Source organism: Salvelinus namaycush, chromosome 2, assembly GCF_016432855.1.
Source record: "Salvelinus namaycush isolate Seneca chromosome 2, SaNama_1.0, whole genome shotgun sequence".
NCBI classification, from domain to species: Eukaryota; Metazoa; Chordata; class Actinopteri; order Salmoniformes; family Salmonidae; genus Salvelinus; species Salvelinus namaycush.
In genome coordinates, this window is record NC_052308.1 from 25620019 (window position 1) to 25646612 (window position 26594).

At 40.4% G+C, this 26594-nt stretch overlaps 1 protein-coding gene across 1 annotated transcript in view; it reads right to left on the bottom strand.

Moving 5' to 3' along the window:
• shank3a (SH3 and multiple ankyrin repeat domains 3a) overlaps positions 1 to 26594 on the bottom strand; it is a 684304-nt gene that overhangs the window by 15298 nt on the left and 642412 nt on the right. The window contains exons 14-17 of the mRNA XM_038964510.1: positions 26363 to 26438; positions 17801 to 17883; positions 15340 to 15464; positions 15062 to 15197 (exon numbers count right to left, since the gene is read on the bottom strand). Coding sequence (XP_038820438.1) covers positions 15062 to 15197; positions 15340 to 15464; positions 17801 to 17883; positions 26363 to 26438 — 420 coding nt within the window. The remainder of the gene's footprint in view (positions 1 to 15061; positions 15198 to 15339; positions 15465 to 17800; positions 17884 to 26362; positions 26439 to 26594) is intronic.

Below are 26594 nucleotides of genomic sequence, written 5' to 3' on the forward strand. Positions count from 1 at the left end.
TGGTTTAGGATTCAGGATTTTATTTGGATCCCCATTATCTGTTGCAAAAGCAGCAGATACAATTCCTGGGATCAAAACATAAAAAACATAAAACATGACATAATATATAACAATAATAGACAAGGACAGCTCAAGGACAGAGCAACATACATTTTTTTGAAAAATAGAAATACAAAAGGTCTTGTGCTGACAAAACACTTAACAAAAACATATTACTTTACATAAACATACAAGTTATTTAGGGCAGCAAAGGGAAAGGCGTTGTGCTGTGAGGTATTGTTTTCTTAAAGCTGATTTTGCTGTTTGCTTGGGTAATTTGAGATGGAAGGGCGTTCCATGTAACCATGGCTCTATACAATACTGTGTGTTGTTGTTTTGGACTTGGAGACTGTGAAGAGACCTCTGATGGCATGTCTAGTGGGGTACATACAGTATCCCTGTCAGAACGGTATGTTATTTGAATATACAGACAATTTGGAATTTTCATCACAGTAATATTTCTCATAAAAACAAGAAGTGATGCCGTCAATCTTTTTTTCTATTTTAAGCCAAGTGAGACTGGCATGCATCTTTTTGATATTAGCCCTCTTTTTACAGTGAAGGGCAAGACGTGATGCTCTGTTGTGGGCCAGCTGCAGCTTTCCTATGCCCTTTTTTGCAGCTCCTACCATTTAACTGGGAAATAGTCAAGATGTGAAAAAATCAGCGCCTGCAGGTCGAATGTGGTGTTAAAAAAACAGAGCACTCTCTGTCACAGACAGACCTCTTCCGATCTTTACAACAATTGAATCAATATGCCTTGACCATGACAATTTGCAATCTAACATCACACCAAGAAGTTTGCTCAGCCACATCATTCGATTCATTTGATTTGAATCATGTCTGTGAGTATAACAGAACTTATTTAGCAGGTGAAACCCCGAGGACAAACCATTCAGATTCTTTTTTTTTTTTTGAGGTCACTGTCTTTTCAATGAGTTTTCATTGGGAAACCAGATTTCTAAGCGAATTGCTTGCAGTTCCAACGGCTTCCACTAGATGTCAACAGTCCTGAGAAATAGGTTGAGGTTATTCCTTGTGTAATGAAGAAATACGGCCATCTTGAAGTCGAGGCACTCCAGGTGTCCTGGACATGTGCTTCAATCAAACAGAAGGCATGGTACATATCGTTTTAATCCTGTATTGAACACATATCATCCCGTCTTCAATTTTATCGATTATTAACGTAAAAAAATTCCTAAAGTTGTATTACAAAAGTAGTTTGACATTTTTTGGCAAAGTTTACAGGTAACCTTTGAGATATTTTGTCGTCAAGTTTGAACCGGTGTTTTTCTGGATCAAACGCACCAAATAAATGGACATTTTGGATATATATCGACGGAATTAATCGAACAAAAGGACCATTTGTGATGTTTATGGGACATATTGGAGTGCCAACAACAGAAGCTCGTCAAAGGTGAGGCATGAATTATATTTTTATTTCTGCGTTTTGTGTCGCGCCTGCTGGGTTGAAATGTTTTCTCTCTTTTGTTTACTATAAGTGCTATGCTCAGATAATAGCATCGTATGCTTTCGCTGAAAAGCCTATTTGAATTCTGACATGTTGGCTGGATTCACAACCAGTGTAGCTTTAATTTGGTATCTTTCATGTGTGATTTAATGAAAGTTTGATTTTATAGTAATTTTCATAGTAATTAATTTTAATTTGGCGCTCTGCATTTTCTCAGGCTTTTTGCCAAGTGATACAGTAGCGTCTTGCCTAAACTCAGATTTTTGGATATAAATATGAACTTTACCGAACAAAAAATACATGTATTGTGTAACATGAAGTCCTATGAGTGTCATCTGATGAAGATTATCAAAGGTTAGTGATTAATTTTATCTCTATTTCTGCTTTTTGTTACTGCTCTCTTTAGCTGGAAAAATGGCTGTCTTTTTCTGTGACTTGGCTCATATCTAACATAATCGTTTGGTGTGCTTTCATCGTAAAACCTTTTTGAAATCGGACACTTTGGCTGGATTTACAACAAGTGTAGCTTTAAAATGGTGTAAAATACTTGTATGCTTGAGGAATTTAAATTATGGGATTTCTGTTGTTTTGAATTTGGCGCCCTGCAACTGGCTGGGACGCTACCGTCCCACATACCCTAGAGAGGTTAAAGAAGACCCTCTGTGTTCTATTGGATAGATAGATCTCAACCCGTGATATGGTAGACGATTTAAAGCCATAACACATACATTTTTCCAATAACAGATTATGGTCAGTTATATCAGAGGCTGCAGTAAAGTCTAACAATACAGCTCCCACAATCTTCTTATTATCAATTTCTTTCAGCCAATTACCAGTCATTTGTGTCAGTGCAGTACATGTTGAGTGCCCTTCACTATTAGCATGCTGAAAGTCTGTTAATTTGTTTACAGAGAAATAACATTATATCTGGTCGAACACCAAGCTGATTGGTTGTCTGTTAGAACCAGTAAAGGGTGCTTTACCATTCTTGGGTAGCGGAATGACTATAGCTTCCCTCCAGGTCAGAGGACAAACACTTTTACCCAGGCTCAGATTAAAGACATGACAAACAGGAGTGGCAATATAGTCTACTACAATCCTCAGTAGCTTTCCATCTAAGTTGCCAATACCAGGTGGTTTCTCATTATTGATAGACAACAATAATTTCTCCACCTCTCCCACACTAACTTTACAGAATTCAAAATGACAATGTTTCACAATGTTTTATAATGGCTCACAGTCTGTTGTTGGCATTTCATGTCTGAGTATGCCCACATTGCCAATGAATTAGCCATTAAAATAATTGGCAATATAAAAAGGTTTTGTGATGAATGAGCCTGAGTTGAATTAGCATTTCTGAACATACTTTCATTGAAAGTACTTCATTCTTGATATCATTTCAGAATAATGTTTTAAAAAAAAATTGTTCAGTTATTCACACAAGTTCTCAATTTATAGAATGCTGTGCAGACAGACTTATTAACCACTCCTTTTGCTTCATCTCTCTCAAACATAAAATTGTTCAATTCCTCATCAATCCACAGTCTTAACAGTTCTAAAAGTCAGTTTCTTAGTAGGTGTATGCTTATCAATAACTGTAAGAAACAATTTCATAAATGGATCAAGTGCAGCGTCTGGACGCTCCTCATTACACACATCAGACCAACAAATATTTTTTACATCTTCAACATAGGAATCATTACAAAACGTTTACACTATTTTGGGCCCAGTCTTTGGAACTTTGGCTTTTCTGGATATAGCCACTATATTATGGTCACTACATCTAATGGGTATGGATACAGCTTTAGAACAAAGTTATGCAGCATTGGTAATTTGATCAATACACATGGATGACGTAGTTCTTGTACTATTTCAAAAGATTCTGGTAGGTTGATTGACAGCCTGAGCCAGATTACAGGCACAGCCTGATGAAAACCAGTCTATATTCAGGTCACCCAGAAAATGGATCTACAGTATCTGTAAGCATCAAACACATTATCAAGCATTTCACACATATTATCCAGATGTGAGTAAGACCTTTAACCTGTTTGGGCTGCAGGGGCAGTATTGAGTAGCCAGATAAAAGGTGCCCATTTCAAACGGCCTCGTACTCAATTCTTGCTCGTACAATATGCATATTATTATTACTATTGGATAGAAAACACTCTCTAGTTTCTAAAACCGTTTGAATTATATCTGTGAGTGAAACAGAACTCATTCTGCAGCAAACTTCCTGACAGGAAGTGGAAAGTCTGAAATTGAGGCTCTGTTCCAGGGGCTGCCTATTAAATCCCTTGTTATTTATTAGTTTAGATGCACTTCATACGTCTTCCACTAGATGTCGACAAGGAGTGAGAGAAGAAATGGACTGTGTAACTTGATCTGGACTCGAATTACAGCTCATGGAATGACGTATCATCCATTTCCTGTTTTCAGGCAGGCGCGAAGAGAGACATGGATTTGCCTTCTGTTTAGCTGCCGTTATAGACGACTAATATCTCCGGTTTTGATTTTATTTGATACATGTGACCATATCATCGTAAAGTATGTTTTTTCAATATAGTTTAATCAGATTATTGAAATTTTTTCGGGAGTTTTGCCGTGTTCCGTTCTCTTCCGTTTGTTGACATGGAGAGATCCGTGCCACTTGGCAATCGCGCGTGCTAAATGAAGAGGGAAAGTGTCCGTTCTAATTCCAAACAACGACTGTTCTGGACAAAGGACACCTTGTCCAACATTCTGATGAAAGATCAGCAAAAGTAAGAAACATTTTATGATGCTATTTCATATATCTGTCGAACATGTTGTACTAGTCGTGGGCGGCCAACGTTTGGGTACTCTAGCTATACCGAAGCTGCATATCGTAATGAAGTTATTTTTTAGAATTCTAACACTGCGATTTCATTAAGAACTAATGGATCTATCATTTCCTATACAACATGTATTTTTTAGTTATGTTTATGAATAGCTATTTGGTCAGAATATGTGTGTCAGAAAAAGTGTCAGGAAAAATCCGGACGTAGTGGGAAAAAATAGCTAAGTTAGCACACGGTGTAACCATTGATTTCAGCTCTAAATATGCACATTTTCGAACAAAACATAAGTGTATGTATAACCTGATGTTATAGGACTGTCATCTGAGGAAGAAAATCAAGGTTAGTCAAAAATTATATATCTTTTGCTTGTTTGTTACGATCGCTTACTTTTGCTACTGGGAAATGGCTTGTCTTTCTGGCTATTGTGCTAAGCTAATATAACGCTATATTGTGTTTTCGCTGTAAAACACTTGATAAATCGGAAATATTGTCTGGAATCACAAGATGCCTGTCTTTCAATTGCTGTACACTATGTATTTTTCAGAAATGTTTTATGATGAGTATTTATTTATTTGGCGTTGGTGTCTGTAATTTTTCTGTCTGCTTTCGGTGCAATTTCTGATTGTAGCTGCAATGTAAACTATGATTTATACCTGAAATATGCACATTTTTCGAACAAAACATAGATTTATTGTATAACATGTTATAAGACTGTCATCTGATGAAGTTGTTTGTTGGTTAGTTTGGTTGGTTCTTGGTTAGTTAGATTGGCTTTGTGCATGCTACCTGTGCTGTGAAAAATGTCTGTCCTCTTTTGTATTTGGTGATGAGCTAACATAAATATACGTGGTGTTTTCGCTGTAAAACATTTTAAAAATCGGACATGTTGGCTGGATTCACAAGATGTGTACCTTTCATATGCTGTATTGGACTTGTTAATGTGTGAAAGTTAAATATTTAAAAAATATATATTTTGAATTTCGCGCCCTGCACTTGAGCTGGCTGTTGTCATAAGTGTACCGACGTCGGGCTGCAGCCATAAGAAGTTAAACAGGTTAACATTCACAAGGCAACAGGGTCAGACGGACTACCAGGACACATACCCAGAGCATGCGCTGACCAGCTGGCAAGTGTCTTCACTGACATTTTCTATCTCTCTCTGACCCAGTCTGTAATACCTACATGTTTCAAGCATACCACCATTGTCCCTGTTTCCAAAAATGCCAAGGGAACCTTTCTAAATGACTATCGCACCGTAGCACTCACATCTGTAGCTATGAAATGCTTTGAAAGGCTAGTCATGGCTCACATCAACATCATCATCCCAGACACAATGGACCCACTCTAATTCGCTTACCGCCCCAACAGATCCACAGATGATGCAATCTCAATTGCACTCCACATTGCCCTTTCCCAGCTGGACAAAAGGTACACCTACGTGAGAATGCTGTTCATTGATTACAGCTCAGCATTCAACACCATAGTGCCCTTCAAGGTCATCACTAAGCTCTGGACCCTGGGATTGAAGGCCTCCCTCTGCAACTGTATCCTGGACTTCCTGACAGGCCGCCCTCAGGTCGGGGGGGTAGGCAACAACACATCCGCCATGCTGACGCACAACACGGGGGCCCCTCAGGCTTGCATGCTTAGTCCCCTCCTGTACTCCCTGTTCACCCATGACTGAGTGACCGCGCACGACTCCAGCACCATCATTAAGTTTGCAAATGACGCCTCCATTCACATTGACAGGGATGTAGTGGAGTGGGTCGAGAGCTTCAAGTTCCTCGGCATCCACATCGCTAAGGACCTATCATGGTCCAAACACACCAACACAATCATGAAGAGGGCCCGATAACACCTCTTCCCCCGAAGGAGGGTGAAAAGATTTGTCATGGGCCCTTAGATTCTCATAAAGTTCGACAGCTATACCATTAACACTTCTTAGGGATAGGCCCCTTTTTTCTCCAGTTCCTTTTTGAATTACGTGCGCAAAGTAAACTGCCTGTAGCTCAGGCCCTGAAAGCCAGGATATGCATATAATTTGTACCATTGGAAAGAAAACACTTTTGAAGTTTGTAGAAAGGTGAAAATAATGTAGATGAATATATAACACAATAGATATGGTAGGAGAAAATCCAAAGAAATTGTTATATTGATATAACAATTGATATATTGGGGACTCTTAGAAATGCATATTGAAAATTAGCTCCCTGGATGCAATTCCTATGGCTTGTCAGCAGTCTATGTTCAAAGTTTCAGGCTTGTAACTTCAAAAACGAATAAGAAATATCAGTTTTAGTAGAAGGACACAGTCTTGGAAATCCGTGTTTGCGCATGCATCATGAAGACATTACGCACCTGCTAAAATCGGTTTCCTATTGAACATACTTCTTTCTGAAATAAATATTATAGTTTGATTACATTTTAGGGTATCTGAGGAGTAAATAGAAACGTATTTTGACTTGTTGAAACAAAGTTTAGGGGTAGATTTTTGGATTATTTTCTTTGCAAATTGAACGAGTGGATTACTCAAATCGATGGTGCCAACTAAACAGACTTTTTGGGTTATAAAGGAGGATTTCATCTAACAAAACGACACTACATGTTACAGCTGGGTCCCTTTGGATGACAAATCGGAGGAAGATTTTCAAAAAGTAAGTGAATATTTAATCGCTATATGTGAATGTATGAAACCTGTGCCGATGGAAAAATATTTTGATGTGGGGCGCCGTCCTCAAACACTCGCATGGCATGTTTTTGCTGTAATAGCTACTGTAAATCGAACAGTGCAGTTAGATTAACAAGAATTTAAGCTTTCAGCCGTTATAAGACACTTATATGTGCATAAATGTTTAAAATCCCGCTAGCGGGACACCGATCCTTAAGAAGCATCTTGACTGGCTGCATCACCACTTGGTATGGCAACCGCTTGGCATCCGACCATAAGGCCAGTACGGCCCAGTACAACACTCGGGCCGAGCTCCCTGCCATCCAGAACCTCTATACGAAGCCCCAAAAAATTGTCAAAGACTCCTGCCACCCAAGTCATAGACTGTTACCGCACGGCAGGTGTTGCCGGAGCAGCAAGTCTGGGACCAAAAAGCTCCTGAACAGCTTCTACCCTCAAGTCATAAGACTACTGAATAGTTCATCAAAGGCTACCCAGACTATTTACATTGACCCCCTTTTTATTTGAACTGACTCACCGTCTCTATGTACACTCATTGGATTCTACCCACACACTCACACTACACTGACACGCACACACGCACACACGCACGCACGCACACACATACACACACACACACACACACACACACACACACACACACACACACACACACACAGTCTTCTATAACTAATCTTGTGGAGACACACAATTCAGTCCCATTAAAAATCCTATTTTCCCTAACCCTAAACCTAACCCTAACCTTAACCCTAACACTAAGCCTAACCTTAACCCTAAAATTAACCCTAGCTCCTAACCCTGAACCTAATTCTAACCCTAATTCTAACCCTAATCCTTTTAGTTTGTTTACTATTCTTGTGGGGACTTCTGGTCCACACTAGGCTTGGGGGGTAAACCGTATATGCCGTATACCGGGGTATTTGGATTTTCTTTTTAATACATTTGAATATTTGTAGCTACTTTTAAGTAAATACCTGCAGTCATCTTGTGAAAAAAGTTAGGCAATAAATGACATTGTGTTCTTCATTTCACCTGTCACATTCTTATGAAGCTTACGTGTCACGTGGTGTTTGTTTACAAGCATACAACAATGAGAGACCGGAGCCTTGTGAGTTACTCTGTTGTACAGCTAGAGCCAGGTGATCTAATTACAGTATGGAATTCACAACTAAATGTTTGCCAGCTAGATATCTTATAACTATTAAGGTAGTGCTAAATGCTCTGTAGTTGTGCATTTGGATTAGTAATTTAGTAGCTTGTTATGCTACCTTCAAAATCAAGCATTCGCTTGGTAACAGCAGAGAATCCCCTCCTGGATCAAGAGCCTTGCTGGCTAATATTTGTTTTGGGCGTGCAGCAAACTGTGAGTAGCATTTTTGACTTACTAGTTTAGGTTAGAAACTGTACAAAATGTTTGTAATACTCTTGTTAGCATTTAGTTAGCATTCTCTATGAGATGTTTTTTTTTCAGTGCCGGTATTACCGAATATCCCGGTATGGCACAAGGTCGGTATGAAGGCATGACAATCTGAGATGTCATTTTCTTTTTTTATATTTGCAAATGTATTACAAATAAAAAACTGATATATCACATATACATTAGTATTCAGACCCTTTACTCAGTACCTTGTTGAAGCACTTTTGGCAGAGATTACAGCCTCAAGTCTTCTTGGGCATGACGCTACAAGCTTGGTACAACTGTATTTGAGGAGTTTCTGACCATGCGCGGTCACATGAGAGGGAGCTCTGTTCCATCACACTTCTAAAGACAATGGAATTCTCCGGTTGGAACATTATTGAAGATTTATGTTAAAAACATCCTAAAGATTGATTCAATACATCGTTTGACATGTTTCTACTGACTGTTACGGAACTTTTTGACATTTCATCTGCTTTTAGTGAACGCGCTTCCTGACTTCCTGATTTGTTTACCAAACACGCTAACAAAAATAGCTATTTGGACATAAATGATGGACATTACCGAACAAAATGAACATTTATTGTGGAAGTGGGAGTCCTGGGAGTGCATCCCGACGAAGATTAGCAAAGGTAAGTGAAGATTTATAATGCTATTTATGACTTTTGTTGATTCCACAATTTGGCGGGTAACTGTATGGCTTCCTTTTGTGGCTGAACGCTGTTCTCAGATTATTGAATATTGTGCTTTGCCATAAAGCTTTTTTGAAATCTAACACAGCGGTTGCATTAAGAACAAGTGTATCTTTAGTTCTATGTAAAACATGTATCTTTCATCAAAGTTTATGATGAGTATTTCTATTATTTGATGTGGCTCTCTGCAAAATCACCGGATGTTTTGGAACTACTGAACATAACGCGCCAATGTAAACTCAGATTTCTGGAATATAAATATGAACTTAACCGAACAAAACATATATGTATTGTGTAACATGAAGTCCTATGAGTGTCATCTGATGAAGATCATCAAAGGTTAGTGATTCATTTTATCTCTCTTTCTGATTTTTGTGACTCCTCTCTTTGGCTGGAAAAATGGCTGTGTTTTTCTGTGACTTGGCTCTGATCTAACATAATCGTTTGGTGTGCTTTCGCTGTAAAGCCTTTTTGAAATCGGAGACTGTGGTGGGATTAACAAGAAGTGTATCTTTAAAATGGTGTAAAATACTTGTATGCTTGAGGAATTTTAATTATGAGATTTCTGTTGTTTGAATTTGGCGCCCTGCACTTTCACTGGTTGTTGTCATATCGATCCCGTTAACAGGATTGCAGCCATATGATGGAGGCCACTGTGTTCTTGGGGACCTTAAATGCTGCCGAAATTATTTTGTACCCTTCCCCAGATCTGTGCCTTGACACAATCCTGTCTCAGAGCTCTATGGACAATTCCTTCGACCTCATGGCTTGGATTTTGCTCTGACATGCACTGTCAACTGTGGGACCTTATATAGACAGGTGTGTGCCTTTCCAAATCATGTCTAATTAATAGAATTTACCAGAGGTGTACTCCAATGAAGTTGTACAAAGATCTCAAGGATGATCAATGGAAACAGGATGCACCTGAGCTCAATTTCGAATCTCATAGCAAAGGGTCTGATTACTTATGTAAGTAAGGTATTTCTGTTTTTTATTTTTTCTACATTTTGAAAAATGTCTAAAAACATGTTTGCACTTTGTCATTATGGGGTATTGTGTGTAGATTGATGAGGAAAACAATTATTCGATCCATTTTAGAATAAGGCTGTAATGTAACAAAATGTGGAGAAGGGGAAGGGGTCTGAATACTTTCAGAATGCATTGCACGTTGCTGCTACTCTGTTTATTATCTATACTGATTGCCTATTCACTTTCACCCCTACTTGCATGTACATATTATCTCAACTACCTCGTACCTCTGCACAGTGACTCGGTACCAGTACTACTACCAGTAGTATATAGTCTTGTTATTGTTGTTTTATTGTGTTACTATTTTATTTTTATTTTTTTGCTATTTCTTTTACTTTTTAACTCTGCATTTTTGGGAAAGGGCTCATAAGTAAGCATTTCACAGTAAAGTCTACACATGTTGGACTCAGCGAATGTGACAAATACAATTTGATTTGATTTGAGATACAGTACTGTTAGCACTTGGTGGCCTATAGCAACACTCCAAAAGAAGAGTCTTTAGATGAGGCAGGTTAACTTGCAACCACAACACTTCAACAACATTAGACATAAGGTAATCTCTAAACTTTACAGGAATATGGCTCTGAACATATACAGTAACACCTCCTCCATTAGCATTTCTGTCTATTCTGTAGCTGTTATATCCTTGTATTGCGACCGCTGTATCATCAAAGGAATTATCTAAGTGAGTTTCAAAGACAAACAATATATGAATATTATCTGATGTTAGCAAGATATTGATTTCATGAATCTTATTTCTAAGGCTACATATATTAATATGGGCTATTTTCAGTCCTTTCCTGAGTAGCTTATCAGAGATAGAAGTAAAATGAAGAAAGAAATACACAAAGAATGACAAGAACATGGTTTGGCAAATAGAGTCAGTCAATCAGGCACTTGTGAGTGTCAGTTGGTGGGTGTGTGTGTGATGTGGGGCTGAAGCTTCTAACCTGGAAACTTGGCTCTCTCACTCCACTCAGTATTTTGGGAGAGAGGGTGGACAATGAGCCTGTCGTAGCAGATTTAAGCAATGTGGGAGGATCTCCTTCACTTGCGAATCGTGTTTGTTTTTTTTCAAATTGTTTTCCAGACCTGTGGGTGTGCTCCACCTCAATCTTCAATGATCAGCTTTTCAGTGATCATTGTTTTTACTTTCTCCTCAGACTCTGCCCAGTTCTCATGTTAAGACTGGTTTGCCATTCACAACAATGTTATTCCTCCTGGATTGTCCCTCTAGATAGTTTGTTTTCCCAGTCATTGTTAATCTTGACGCTAGGGGTCAGATTTTTTTTAATTTTTAAAATAACGTTCCCAAGGTAAACAGACTATTTCTAAGGTCCAGATCGTAGAATATGCATATAATGTACAGATTAGGATAGAAAACACTCCAAAGTTTCCAAAACTGTCAAAATATTGTCTGTGAGTATAAGATTCTGCAGGCGAAAACCTGAGAAAATCTAACCCGGAAGTGATATATATATATATATTTTTTTTTTTAATCTGTGTTTCCTGGCCCGTCTTTCTTCCTATTAAAGGGGTATCAACCAGATTCCTTTTCCAATGGCTTCCTCAGGCTGTGACCAGGCTTTAGACATAGTTTCAGGCTTTTTATTTTGAAAAATGAGCGAGATTATTCAAAAGTAGTCAGGTGTCCTCTGATTAGTTCCTGCGCGCGAGAGGGTAGCTCTCCATTTTCTTTTTCTCTCTTATTGAATAGGTTACGGTCCGGTTGAAATATTATCGATTATGTTTGTTAAGAACAACCTGAGGATTGATTATAAAAAACATTTGACATGTTTCTACGACCATTACGGATACTTTTTGGAATTTTCGTCGAACGGAACGAGGCTTTGGTTTTCTGAACATAACGCGCAACCCAAATGGCGTTTTTTTGTTATAAAAGTAATATTTATCGAACAAAAAGAACATTTGTTGTGTAACTGGGAGTCTCGTGAGTGCAAACATCCGAAGATTATCAAAGGTAAGCGATTAATTTTATTGCTTTTCTGACTTTCGTGACCAAGCTAACCAAGCTAATATAAGGCTAACTGTTCTAGCATTGATTGATACACTCACAAAAGCTTAGATTGCTTTTGTTGCAAAGCATATTTTCAAAATCTGACACGATAGGTGGATTAACAACAAGCTAAGCTGTGTTTTGGTATATTTCACTTGTGATTGCATGATTATAAATATGTTTTGTACTATTTTGCGCCCTGCAATTCAGCGGTTGTTTAGGAAAATGATCCCGTAAAAGGGATCCATAGCGCACAGAAGTTAATAATGATTCATAGACTATGCTGATGTCATCTTGCGTAGACTTACAGTTTGTTGTCATCTTTCTGCAAGTTTCTTTCAGGACATCCACCTCTCCTGGGACAACTGAAAACTGTTCTTAAGGTCCATGACCTCTCTAGTCAGATCATCCATTTGTTTGTTAGTTGAGTCAATCAGTATTTCAACAAAGATCTTGAAGCTATTTTCCTGTTGTTGTAACAACTGTTTGTAGAACCCCTATTGTTCATTTAAAAAATCTTTCACCTGTGATAGAGAAACTGTCCTCTCCATTACTCACACCATTGACTTTGGATTTCATGGTAGCAACATAGACCAGCATTGGTGCCCCACAGGTCCAGACAGGGCAGGTCGCAGGGCAGATGGAAACAGAAACAAACAGCAGGGATTTAGACAGTCACAAGATCGGCACAAGCGTTATACGCTTTGCGGGCTGTGTTCAAGCTGTCAAGGAAACTTTACTAGCTTGATAGCTAGTAATCTAGCAGCTAAGCTAGCTGCTACGCCAAGTAGCTCGTCAGACTTTTGGTTGGCAGGATCCCTGAACAGATGTAACGGTCCCAGCAACTGAGGCTAACCAGGTCACGGGATCCAAATTCAAAAGGTAACTAGTAACCAAACTTTTTCATTAGAACACATTTTTAGAGACTTTCAAAACAACAAACCGAGCTCTCCCTTGTTCTGCGTTTAGCACACCTCTCTGATCCGTTTCTGTCTCCTCCCTGTCACACTCTATACTGCCCCAAACACACACTGTACACTCCTGACCTGAGTCCTCTAATGAAATTAGAGGTAGTGGGGACTTCATCATGACCAAGCGGTAGATATTCACAACAAACTCATTTCTTCAAATTAGGTGGATAAATACACTGTCGTCTCAGTGTAATCAAGTGTATTACTGTTGTTTGTCACTGTCTTTAACCACTGTCAAAGCATTACTTAAATAAGACATATTCCATTTTAATTGTAAAAAAATTATAACTTCTTGGGAAAATACAACATCCTGGACAGTGGTGGAAAAAGTACCCAATTTTCATACTTGAGTAAAAGTAAAGATTCCCTTAATAGAAAGTGACTCAAGTAAAAGTGAGTTACCCAGTAAAATCCTACTTGAGAAAAAGTAAAAAATCATTTGGTTTTAAATATACTTAAGTATCAAAAGTAAACATAATTGCTAAAATATACTAAAGTATCAAAAGTAAAAGTATAAATCATTTCAAATTCCTTATATTAACCAAACCAAACAGCACGATTTTCTTGTTTTTTAAATTTACGGGATAGCCAGGGGCACACTCCAACACAAATCATTTGTGTTTAGTGAGTCTGCCAGATCAGATGCAGTAGTGAAGACCAGGAATTGTCTCTTTAAGTGAGTGAATTTGACCATTTTCCTGTCCTGCTAAGCATTCAAAATGTAACGAGTACTTTTGGGTGTCAGGGATAATGTATGCAGTAGAATGTACATTATTTTCTTCAGGAATGTGGTGGAGTAAAAGTAAAAGATGTCAAAAATATAAATAGTAAAGTCAAGTACATATACCCCCAAAAACGACTTAAGTAGTACTTTAAAGTATTTTTACTTAAGAACTTTACACCACTGATCCTGGATATGCAAATCGTCCTTATTTTGGGGGGGGATTCACGCAACTTCAAACCGAGCAACAATACATGTCTGTCATGTTCAGTTCCAATCACAGACTACCTACTCAGAGACCTCCATATCGACTGTTATATCTTTCCTCTCTCTGTCTCTCTCTCACACTTTCTGTCTCTCACTTTCTCTCTCACTTTCTCTCTTTCTCACTTTATCTCTCTCTCTCTCTCTCTCTCTCTCTCTCTCTTTCCCTCTCTGTGTGTGTGTGGACACCTTTTTCTGTACTTGTGAGTACCAAAAGTCCTCACAAAAATAGTAAACCAACTAAAACCTCAAATACACCTAAGTTCTCCTGCAACAGGGTGATCAAATTAAAATCCTACATGTGTATCTGTCTGTCTCGCACACCCAAAGAGACACACACACATACACTTTCCCGGGGTCTTAGTAGCAGGACAGAGTGGGAGCTGTTTAGCACGGGGATGAGATGAGATGCCGTTGACATGGAAACCACATGAATTTACAGTGTGGCAAAGTGGTGAAATCACCTTGATGACAGGAACATACAGATCCTTCTCAAATATATCAGGTCATCAAGTGCCAACTGCCATATCCATGACAACATACTAATACAGAACCTAGTATTGAAGAACCTAATGGCTATATGCCAGAGATCAAATACATGGACCAGCTAATAATGTGACACTGGACTGAAGGAGGAGGAGATTACATCTGCAATGAGGGACAGGCAGTAGTGGAAGTCCCATTTTTCAACTTGTCCACTCCAGCACACCAGGGCGAGTATCAACACAAAGCATCTCAGAGTAGGAGTGCTGATCTAGGACTTGTCCATATAATCTTATTCATTATGATCTAAAAGGCTAAACTGATCCTAGATCACCACTCCTACTCCGAGACGATTTGTGAATACAGGCTCAGATATACATGATACAATCACAGGAGTGTAGATACTCATTATATATGACACATAGTAACTTGATGAGGGACATGCTGCTCACCTTTCTTGCGGACCACGTCCTCGGACTCAGGTTTGCGTGTGACAGAGACCACCTTCATCAGCAGGCTGTTGCCCCCCTGTCTGATCAGCGACACCACCTGCTTATGGCCCACCTTCACCACGTTCACTCCGTGCACCTGGAACACACACACACACGCACGAATGCCACGCACACATATACACACGGCTGGAGGTCAGCAGACAGAGGCCTGAGAGGCAGTGGGGCTAGTCCATGGGGTTGGAGAGGAGATAGGAGAAGAGGAGAGGGGGTGTAGTTACCTCTATGAGGAAGTCTCCTGTCCTAAGCCCAGCCCTCCAGGCCACTCCCTCCACGTCAACAGACTCCAGGTACTGGAGGGCAGGGAATGCAGGTGTTGGGGTGAACTCCTCAATAGGCGTCTCAGCTGGGAATACACAGAGAGAATTACCAAATATCCAAACATGGATAGATGTTTGAACACAAGAAATACACATACAGTATTAATCTTACACTGAATCGTGAGAGTATCACCCACGCACATCTGCCATGGAAAAGAGAACACACCTTAAGCTCATAGAGGTACACATAGAAGTAGATACACACAGCAGCCTGTAAGTGAATGTGTGTTTATAATAGAGTGAGATGGTATAGTGTTTATTTTTATTTATTTCACCTTTATTTAACCAGGTAGGCTAGTTGAGAACAAGTTCTCATTTACAACTGCGACCTGGCCAAGATAAAGCAAAGCAGTGCGACACAAACAACAACACAGAGTTACACATAGAATAAACAAACATACAGTCAATAACACAATAGAAAAAAAGAAAGTCTATATACAGTGTGTACAAATGGCATGAGGAGGTAAGGCAATAAATAGGCCATAGAAGCAAAGTAATTACAATTTAGCAGATTAACACTGGAGTGATAGATGAGCAGATGATGATGAGCAGATGATGGTGTGCAAGTAGTGATACTGGTGTGCAAAAGAGTAACAAAGTAAATAAAAACAATATGGGGATGCGGTAGGTAGATTGGGTGGGCTATTTACAGATGGACTATGTAGGAACGGTGAGGTGGTGTGACAGGGAGAGACCCTTTCACTCAACCGTATTACTTTAATCACTCTCACACTGAAAATCAGATTACACACACACACACACACACACACACCTGAGGATAGAGCTACTGTGAACTACACACACACTACACACACCCTCCATTTAATCCAATTGAGTCCAACTATACCACTTACAAAGGAGAGCTCCGAGAGGCACCTGCAATGTGTGTGTGTGTGTGTGTGTGTGTGTGTGTGTGTGTGTGTGTGTGTGTGTGTGTGTGTGTGTGTGTGTGTGTGTGTGTGTGTGTGTGTGTGTGTGTGTGTGTGTGTGTGTGTGTGTGTGTGTGTGTGTGTGTGTGACATGACCCCACTATGAAAGACAATCTATTCAGTTTTATCTGAGGCACATGGGAAGATGGGGGGAGAGAAAGAAGAAGACAAGCAGAAGAGAGGAGAGAGGGAGGGATACATCTAGAGTGGGGGAAAGTTGACTGATGGAAATTGGAAAAGGAGGAGAAAAAGAAAGCTATTGGCTCTACATTAGACTCCATGTCAACTGTTTGTTGATCAGGAGGAAAGCTACAGACTAGTCTCTCCCTCTCTCTCTAGCCTTCATAGCTTTAGTGTTTAGAGGTAGGGAAAGGAAGAGAGCAAGAGAAAAAAAGTGGAGTAAGAAAGAGATGTTGAGACAGAGAGCGGGGGAGAGAGAGGCAGGTAGCCTAGCAGTTAAGAGCGTTTGGACAGTAATGGAAAGGTCGCTGGTTCAAAACCCTGAGCCAATCAGGTGAAATATCAGTCGATGTGCCATTGAGCAAGGCACTTAACCCTAAATGCTCCTGTACGTCACTCTGGATAAGAGTGTCTGCTAAACGACAAAAATATAAATATAGAGATGGAGGAGCAGCAAACACACTCTGACTCCTGGGTTTGGTGCCCGCAAGGGGTTGCTATAGTAACCAGCATGGGGAGCTGGAACATGCAGTAGGGTGTGTGTGAAGTAGTAGAGGATAAGGACTAATAGTAAAGCTGAGAAAGGAATAAAGAAGAGGGAAGGAAGGGGTGAAAGAAAGAATTAAAGAAAGACAAGAGAAGAATAGAACAAAAGAAAGACAGTGAAGGAATCAATGAACGAGAAGAAATAAAGATAAAATTGGAGAGAAAGAATGTTATTTCTGTCTCCCTGAATACAATGTGTGAGGAACAGATGGGGATTCAACGGACAGTTCATTTTAAGATGACGCCACCACAAAGACTAGACAGACACACACATACACACACTCGGAGAGAGACAATGTGGTGTTGATCAAAGCCAGTCGTGTTGGTTCATCATAAGTCATACTGTGTGACTCAGTGAAAGAGGTCTAGAAATCCTCACATCAACCCACCACATCTCATACCCCACACTCAGAACACCTGCAGAGGGGCTCACAGACCTGTAATGACACACACACAGACAGCCTATGACATGAAGAAAGTAGCTAGCAGGGTCTTGGAGGCAGCAGTGACAGTGATCAAAACAGCCTGCTTTAGTAATAAGGTATAAAGTCAAGCTTTGTGAAGATATGTGTTTGGAGCTCCAGGCTGGTCCTGGAGATATAGAGAGAGAAGTTGTCTGTTCCAGTCTTATGGCCAAGCACTAAAACACTTGATTAATTAGCAAAGGTATTCACCTATGTGTGTGTGTGAGTGTGTGTGTTTTCTACCTTTGGCTCCCCGCAGTACGAAGCCGAAGCCTTCGTTTTCTTTCTTCTGCAGCATAGCATTCTTCTCCTCTATGATGTAATCACTGGAGAGTAGAGAGGAGAGGGACAGCAAGTAAGAGTCCAGCAACAAGTTCACAGAGAGAAAAGACAAAGAGACAGAGGGGGAATGAAGAAAAGGGGAGAGAGAGCCAGGGATGGTAGAGAAAGGGGGACAGGGATGGGAGGAGAGGGACAATGAGAGAGAGAAAGAGGTAAGGAAAGAGAGGGATAGATAGGGGAGAGAAGGGGGAAGGATAGGGAGCAGAGAGAGAGCTAGGTGGGGAGTGATGTAGGGAGAGAGGAACAGAATGGCTTTAAAAACAAACACACCTGAACCTCCTTCTCTGATGACCAAATCAACTTAAAAGCCTAGCTCAAGGTTCTCTTGGGGCTGTACAGTACCTAGATTGTGTGTGTGTGTGTGTGTGTGCGTGTGTGTGTGTGCGTGTGTGTGTGTGTGTGTGTGTGTGTGTGTGTGTGTGTGTGTGTGTGTGTGTGTGTGTGTGTGTGTGTGTGTGTGTGTGTGTGTACAGCAGGATAGTACTAGCAAATGCAATGTAATTATGTGTAATGCGGGCCTTTCATCACCAGTGATGTCTGTGTGTTCCCTCCTAATGACTGAAATTCCAGGGATAGGAGATAAGAACAGAGGACTTAGCCTCTCCCATTCAGGAGGAGGAGGAGGAGGAGAAGAGGAAGAAGAGGAGGAGGAGAAAGAGGAAGAGAAGAGGAAGAAGAGGAGTGCGTGCTTGCTTGCAGAGAAATATTAAATTATCTCACGACTATTAAGAGAGTCGTCACAGTGTGTGTTTTTGTTTATGTGTGTGTGTGTGTGTGTGTGTGTGTGTGTACAGCAGGATAGTACTAGCAAATGCAATGTAATTATGTGTAATGCGGGCCTTTCATCACCAGTGTTGTCTGTGTGTTCCCTCCTAATGACTGAAATTCCAGGGATAGGAGATAAGAACAGAGGACTTAGCCTCTCCCATTCAGGAGGAGGAGGAGGAGGAGAAGAGGAAGAAGAGGAGGAGGAGAAAGAGGAAGAGAAGAGGAAGAAGAGGAGTGCGTGCTTGCTTGCAGAGAAATATTAAATTATCTCACGACTATTAAGAGAGTCGTCACAGTGTGTGTTTTTGTTTATGTGTGTGTGTGTGTGTGTGTGTGTGTGTGTGTGTGTGTGTGTGTGTGTGTGTGTGTGTGTGTGTGTGTGTGTGTGTGTGTGTGTGTGTGTGTGTGTGTGTGTGTGTGTGTGTGTGTGTGTGTGTGTGTGTGTGTGTGTGTGTGTGTGTGTGTGAGTGAGTGCAATATTATGTCAGTTCATTCCAGACAATTCAATCCTCAAAAACAACAGCACATGTATTCCCAGCGACATTCTAGCACTCTGTAGCCACACAGTAAAAGCAGCATCATGTCCCATTCTCAGCAACACCCATATACTGTTGACTGACTGACTGTCAGATCCCACGGCTGACACCAGACAGCCCATAGAGTTAGTGAAGCAGAAGAGTGAGAGTGTCAGTGTTGCGAAAGTCTCTCTGGTTAGTAGACATCCCAACACCACACACACTGGCAAGGGAGATCTGGAGTTTGACCTTGTGTTAACAGTTTGCCACGCCTGCTGCCCAGCCACTTACCCAGGGCAGATAGAGCCCCTGCTGACAGGGCCTGGAGACCCGTGAGAAATACTCCTGTGTCAGGGGGCAGAGGTTGCAGAGATACAGTATCATTTAACTAGAGGACATGCTAAATACAGAGAGATATACGGTTTATAGATATGCCTATAGTTCAACATCTCCTCCTCTCCTCCCTCTCTCAGCCTACATCCTGCATATCCAACTCCAGCTTAAACGTTTTCCCCTCCATAGCTCCAGAATACCTTGCTTTATGTTTCCATTCAACCAACCATGTTCTCAATCTCTCTAATGTTGCATTCACAATTCTATTTCATGAACTCCCATTTAGATACAGCTCAACTCAGGCATTTTGAAAATATCTTCCATACATTCACATGCAAAAAAACACACACTGTAGCAGAATCATATCACACAATGTATTTATACAGTCTTACATAGAATAATGTTCCATAAACACTCTAAGTAGCAATTCACAGCAGCATGCCAAAGACTTCCATTGACATACAAACTACATTCTATAGACTTCCATTCACATACAACTACATTCCATAGACTTCCATTCACATACAACTACATTCTATAGACTTCCATTCACATACAACTCCATTCCATAGACTTCCATTCACATACAACTACATTCCAAAGACTTCCATTCACATACAACTCCATTCCATAGACTTCCATTCACATACAACTACATTCCAAAGACTTCCATTCACATACAACTCCATTCCATAGACTTCCATTCACATACAACTACATTCCAAAGACTTCCATTCACATACAACTCCATTCCATAGACTTCCATTCACATACAACTCCATTCCAAAGACTTCCATTCACATACAACTACATTCTATAGACTTCCATTCACATACAACTCCATTCCATAGACTTCCATTCACATACAACTACATTCCATAGACTTCCATTCACATACAACTCCATTCCATAGACTTCCATGCAAGAGATTTGACATTCTCTCCTATTCAGCTGCTGTAGCTCTCACATAATCTTCATGACTCACTATGTACCCATTGTTAAAGTGGTGGAGAACTGCTCTCTCTCTCCCCAGCAACGCTCTGATACCAAGCGCCTCTCTCCTGACAAGCTGACTGACATTTAAACTGAATTTACATCATGACACAGTCCTATAGCAGCTCCTCTTCTACTGTCCTCTCTCTCAGCCTGCACATATGATTTACACGAGAGCTAGCACTCATACGCTCCTTTATTACAGACGTCATATGCAGTACATTTCAGAGACGGACAAGGAAGAGAGGGAGAGACAAACTCAAACACATGCACAAACACACACTCATGTTTTGGTAATGGGAGCTTAGTTTTGTATAATGCAAGCAGAATGCAGGGACCCTGTCTCACCACTAGACAGCAACAGCATCACATAACTCTCATTTACACTCCCTAAGTATTTATTTGGACAGTGAAGCAAAAACCTTTAATTGTGCTTTATACTCTAGCATTTTGGATTTGAGATCAAATGTTTTATATGAGGTGACAGTACAGAATGTCACCAATTATTTTAGGGTATTTTCATAAATATCTGTTTCACTGTTTAGAAATGAAAGCACTTTATGTATTTAGTCCCCCCCCCCCCCATTTGAAGGAGTCATAAATATTTGTACAAATTCACTTATAGTGTAGTACATTTAGTAAACCAGTTAGTAATTGATCCAATATTCCTAGCATGCAATGACTACATCAAGCGTATGACTACAAACTAATTGGATATACTTGCAGTTTGTTTTGGTTGTGTTTCGGATTATGTTGTGCCCAATAGAAATCAATGGTAAATAATGTATTGTGTCATTTTGGAGTAACTTTTATTGTAAATAATAATATAATATGTTTCTGACCACTTCTTCATTAATGTGGATGCTATCATGATTGTGGCTAATCATTACTGAATCGTTACAGAAGAGTATACTGTATATCATACCCCCACAAAATGCTAACCTTCCCTGTTATTGGCAATGGTGAGAGGTTAGCATGTTCTAGGGGCATGATCTTTGTGCATCTGTAACTTTCTGAAATCCAAAATACTGGATATTACAGTGCCAAAATACAGGGCCAAATACAGTTGAAGTCGGAAGTTTACATACACCTTAGCCAAATACATTTAAACTCAGTTTTTCACAATTCCTGACATTTAATCCTAGTAAAAATTCCCTGTCTTAGGTCAGTTAGGATCCCCACTTTATTTTAAGAATGTGAAATGTCAGAATAACAGTAGAGAGAATCATTTATTTCAGCTTTTATTTCTTTCATCACATTCCTAGTGGGTCAGAAGTTTACATACACTCAATTAGTATTTGGTAGCATTGCCTTTAAATTGTTCAACTTGGGTCAAACGTTTCGGGTAGCCTTCCACAAGCTTCCCATAATACAGTTTTTTACAGTCACTTTGGCACTAATTTCGGAACCTTGATGTCATTTTTCAAAACTCTCGACACAAAACTCACAACCAATGATCAAAATGCAAATTTTCAAAACTCTAACACTTTTTCCAATTGCTTGGATACAATACACATAAAGCTAAGATCATTTGTTCATTGAACTAAAATCACCTGTTCAAAATGACACAACTTAACATCAAAGTATTACCATTTCAAAATGCAATTCACACATTACATCTGAAATGACTGTCTATTCATTTCATTACAATGATCTAACTATCAATTGATACAACTGCTCAAAATGATAAGTAACTGTTGCATTACTCTTAATGCATAGTTTTGTGGAAACAGACAAACAATATTCCATGTTTAGATCATGAAAGTTTCAGGATAACCAATTACCGTGGAACATGAACTAATTGGACTACATTATCTATGGATGTAATATTTCATCATCATTCTTTATCAGACACTGTTTCTATGGTCCCATGTACCACTTTTCCAGACCATGTTTTCAGATTTGACATTACTGTACACTTTATTAGGTACACCTATAGTGGGGAGAACAAGTATTTGAAACACTGCCGATTTTGCAGGTTTTCCTACTTACAAAGCATGTAGAGGTCTGTAATTTTTATCATAGGTACACTTCAAAAATCCAGAAAATCACATTGTATGATTTTTAAGTAATTCATTTGCATTTTATTGCATGACATAAGTATTTGGTCACCTACCAACCAGTAAGATTTCCGGCTCTCACAGACCTGTTAGTTTTTCTTGAAGAAGCCCTCCTGTTCTCCACTCATTACCTGTATTAACTGCACCTGTTTGAACTCGTTACCTGTATAAAAGACACCTGTCCACACACTCAATCAAACAGACTCCAACCTCTCCACAATGGCCACGACCAGAGAGCTGTGTAAGGACATCAGGGATAAAATTGTAGAGTTGCACAAGGCTGGGATGGGCTACAGGACAATAGGCAAGCAGCTTGGTGAGAAGGCAACAACTGTTGGCGCAATTATTAGAAAATGGAAGAAGTTGAAGATGACGGTCAATCACTCTCGGTCTGGGGCTCCATGCAAGATCTCACCTCATGGGGCATCAATGATCATGAGGAAGGTGAGGGATCAGCCCAGAACTACACGGTAGGACCTGGTCAATGACCTGAAGAGAGCTGGGACCACAGTCTCAAAGAAAACCATTAGTAACACACTACGCCATCATGGATTAAAATCCTGCAGCGCACGCAAGGTCCCCCTGCTCAAGCCAGCGCATGGCCAGGCCTGTCTGAAGTTTGCCAATGACCATCTGGATGATCCAGAGGAGGAATGGGAGAAGGTCATGTGGTCTGATGAGACAAAAATAGAGCTTTTTGGTCTAAACTCCACTCGCCGTGTTTGGAGGAAGAAGAAGGATGAGTACAACCCCAAGAACCCCATCCCAACCGTGAAGCATGGAGGTGGAAACATCATTCTTTGGGGATGCTTTTCTGCAAAGGGGACAGGACGACTGCACCGTATTGAGGGGAGGATGGATGGGGCCATGTATCGCGAGATCTTGGCCAACAACCTCCTTCCCTCAGTAAGAGCATTGAAGATGGGTCGTGGCTGGGTCTTCCAGCATGACAACAACCCGAAACACACAGCCAGGGCAACTAAGGAGTGGCACCGTAAGAAGCATCTCAAGGTCCTGGAGTGGCCTAGCCAGTCTCCAGACCTGAACCCAATATAAAATCTTTGGAGGGAGCTGAAAGTCCGTATTGCCCAGCGACAGCCCCAAAACCTGAAGGATCTTCAGAAGGTCTGTATGGAGGAGTGGGCCAAAATCCCTGCTGCAGTGTGTGAACTACAGGAACTACAGGAAACGTATGATCTCTGTAATTGCAAACACTGTACCAAATATTAAGTTCTACTTTTCTGATGTATCAAATACTTATGTCATGCAATAAAATGCAAATTAATTACTTAAAAATCATACAATGTGATTTTCTGGATTTTTAGATTCCGTCTCTCACAGTTGAAGTGTACCTATGATAAAAATTACAGACCTCTACATGCTTTGTAAGTAGGAAAACCTGCAAAATCGGCAGTGTATCCAATACTTGTTCTCCCCACTGTATCTAGTACTGGGTAGGACCCCCTTTTGCCTCCACAACAGCCTGAATTATTCACGGTGTTGTACGTTAAGAGATGCCCTTCTGCACACCACTGTTTCAAACAGCTGTTATTTGAGCATTTGTGGCCTTTCTGTTAGCTTGAATGAGTCTGGACATTCTCCTCTGACCTCTCTCATAAACAAGGTGTTTTTCCCACAGAACTGCAGCTCACTGAATTTGTTTATTGCACCATTCTCTGTAAACTCTAGAGACTGTAGTGCGTAAAAATCCCAGGAAGGCAGCTGTTTCTGAGATGCTGGAATCACCATGTGTGGCATCAACAATCATACCACGGTCAAAGTTGCTTAGATTACGCATCTTCGCCATTGTAATGTTTGGTCGAACAACATCTAAAGCTCTCTACTCTATATACTCTATATCTAGAGTATCTAGGTACTGTACAATTTACCACCCTGTACTTACCCCCATACTCTCCTTTCCTTAACCCGATTGAGGAATTTTTCTCCACATGGAGGTGGAAGGTATATGATAGGTGCCCTCACGAACAAGCCACCCTTCTCCAGGCCATGGATGACGCGTGCAATGACATCACGGCAGACAGGTGTCAGGCCTGGATTTGCCATGCCCGAAGATTCTTCCCAAGATGTTTGGCTAATGAAAACATCCATTGTGATGTGGATGAGAACCTGTGGCCAAATCCACAAGACAGGGTTGATGGAAATATAGAAGTACAGTAATCAATCTTTTGTTTTACTTTTTACAGCAAGCCAGTTGAGGAATACTGCAGTTGACCTTCAACTGTTATTTATTTTTTTGCAGCTAATTATTTTTGGTTTAATTCAAAGGTTTCTTTAAAGATATGAATGCACAATGCAATGTTTTGAACATTGGACAGCCTGTGTTACAAGTGATGACCGTTTTGAGTTTTGTGTCTAGAGTTTTGAAAAATGACCACAAGGTTCTGAATTTAGTGTCAAAGGGATTGTTAAAAACTGTAAGTTGGTTGAATTTTGGCCCATTCCTCCTGACAGAGCTGGTGTAACTGAGTCAGATTTGTAGGCCTCCTTGCTCGCACACCCTTTTTCAGTTCTGCTCACACATTATCTATAGGATTGAGGTCAGGGCTTTGTGATGGCCACTCCAATACCTTGCCTTTGTTGTCCTTAAGCCATTTTGCCGCAACTTTGGAAGAATGCTTGGAGTCATTGTCCATTTCGAAGACCTATTTGCGACCAAGCTTTAACTTCCTGACTGATGTCTTGAGATGTTGCTTCAATATATCCACATAATATTCCTACCTCATGATGCCATCTATTTTGTGAAGTGCACCAGTCCCTCCTGCAGCAAAGCACCCCCACAACATGATGCTGCCACCCCCGTGCTTCACGGTTTGGATGGTGTTCTTCGGCTTGCAAGCATCCCCCTGTTTCCTCCAAACATAACGATGGTCATTATGGCCAAACAGGTCTATTTTTGTTTCATCAGACCAGAGGACATTTCTCCAAAAAGTACGATCTTTGTCCCCATGTGCAGTTGCAGACTTTAGTCTGGCCTTTTTATGGCGGTTTTGGAGCAGTGGCTTCTTCCTTGCTGAGCGGCCATTCAGGTTATGTCGATATAGGACGATATAGGACTTGTTATACTGTGGATATATATACTTTTGTACCTGTTTCCTCCAGCATCTTCACAAGGTCTTTTACTGTTGTTCTGGGATTGATTTGCACTCTTCACACCAAAGTACGTTCATCTCTAGGAGACAGAACGCGTCTCCTTCCTGAGCGGAATGACAGCTGTGTAGTCCCATGATGTTTATACTTGCGTACTATTGATTGTACAGATGAACGTGGTACCTTCAGGCATTTGGAAATTGCTCCCAAGGATGAACCAGACTTGTGGAGGTCTACAATTTGTTTTCTGAGGTCTTGGCTGATTTCTTTTGATTTTCCCATGATGTCAAGCAAAGAGGCACTGAGTTTGAAGGGAGGCCTTGAAATACATCCACAGGTACACCTCCAATTCACAAAAATAATGTCAATTAGCCTATCAGAAGCTTCTAAAGCCATGACATAATTTTCTGGATGTTTCCAAGTTGTTTAAAGGCACAGTCAACTTTGTGTATGTAAACTTCTGACCCACTGGAATTGTAACACAGTGAATTATAAGTGAAATAATCTGTCTGTAAACAGTTGTTGGAAAAATGATTTGTGTCATGCACAAAGTAGATGTCACTATTACATTGTGTGTGTAAGTGTGTGTGTGTAAGTATGTGTGTGTGTTTGTAAGTATGTGTATGCGTGTGTGTGTGTGTGTGTGTGTGTGTATGTGTGTATATGTGTGCGTGCATGCGTCTTACCTGTATGAGGTGACGTTGTCGTAAGATCCCACAGTGTAGTGTCTGAACAGTCTCTTGGTGCGGTCCTCTCTTGTCTCTGTAAAACAAAGCAATACACTGTCTGTCTGTCTGTCTGTCTGTCTGTCTGTCTCTGTCTGTCTGTCTGTCTGTCTGTCTGTCTGTCTGTCTGTCTGTCTGTCTGTCTGTCTGTCTGTCTGTCTGTCTGTCTGTCTGTCTGTCTGTGTGTCTGTGT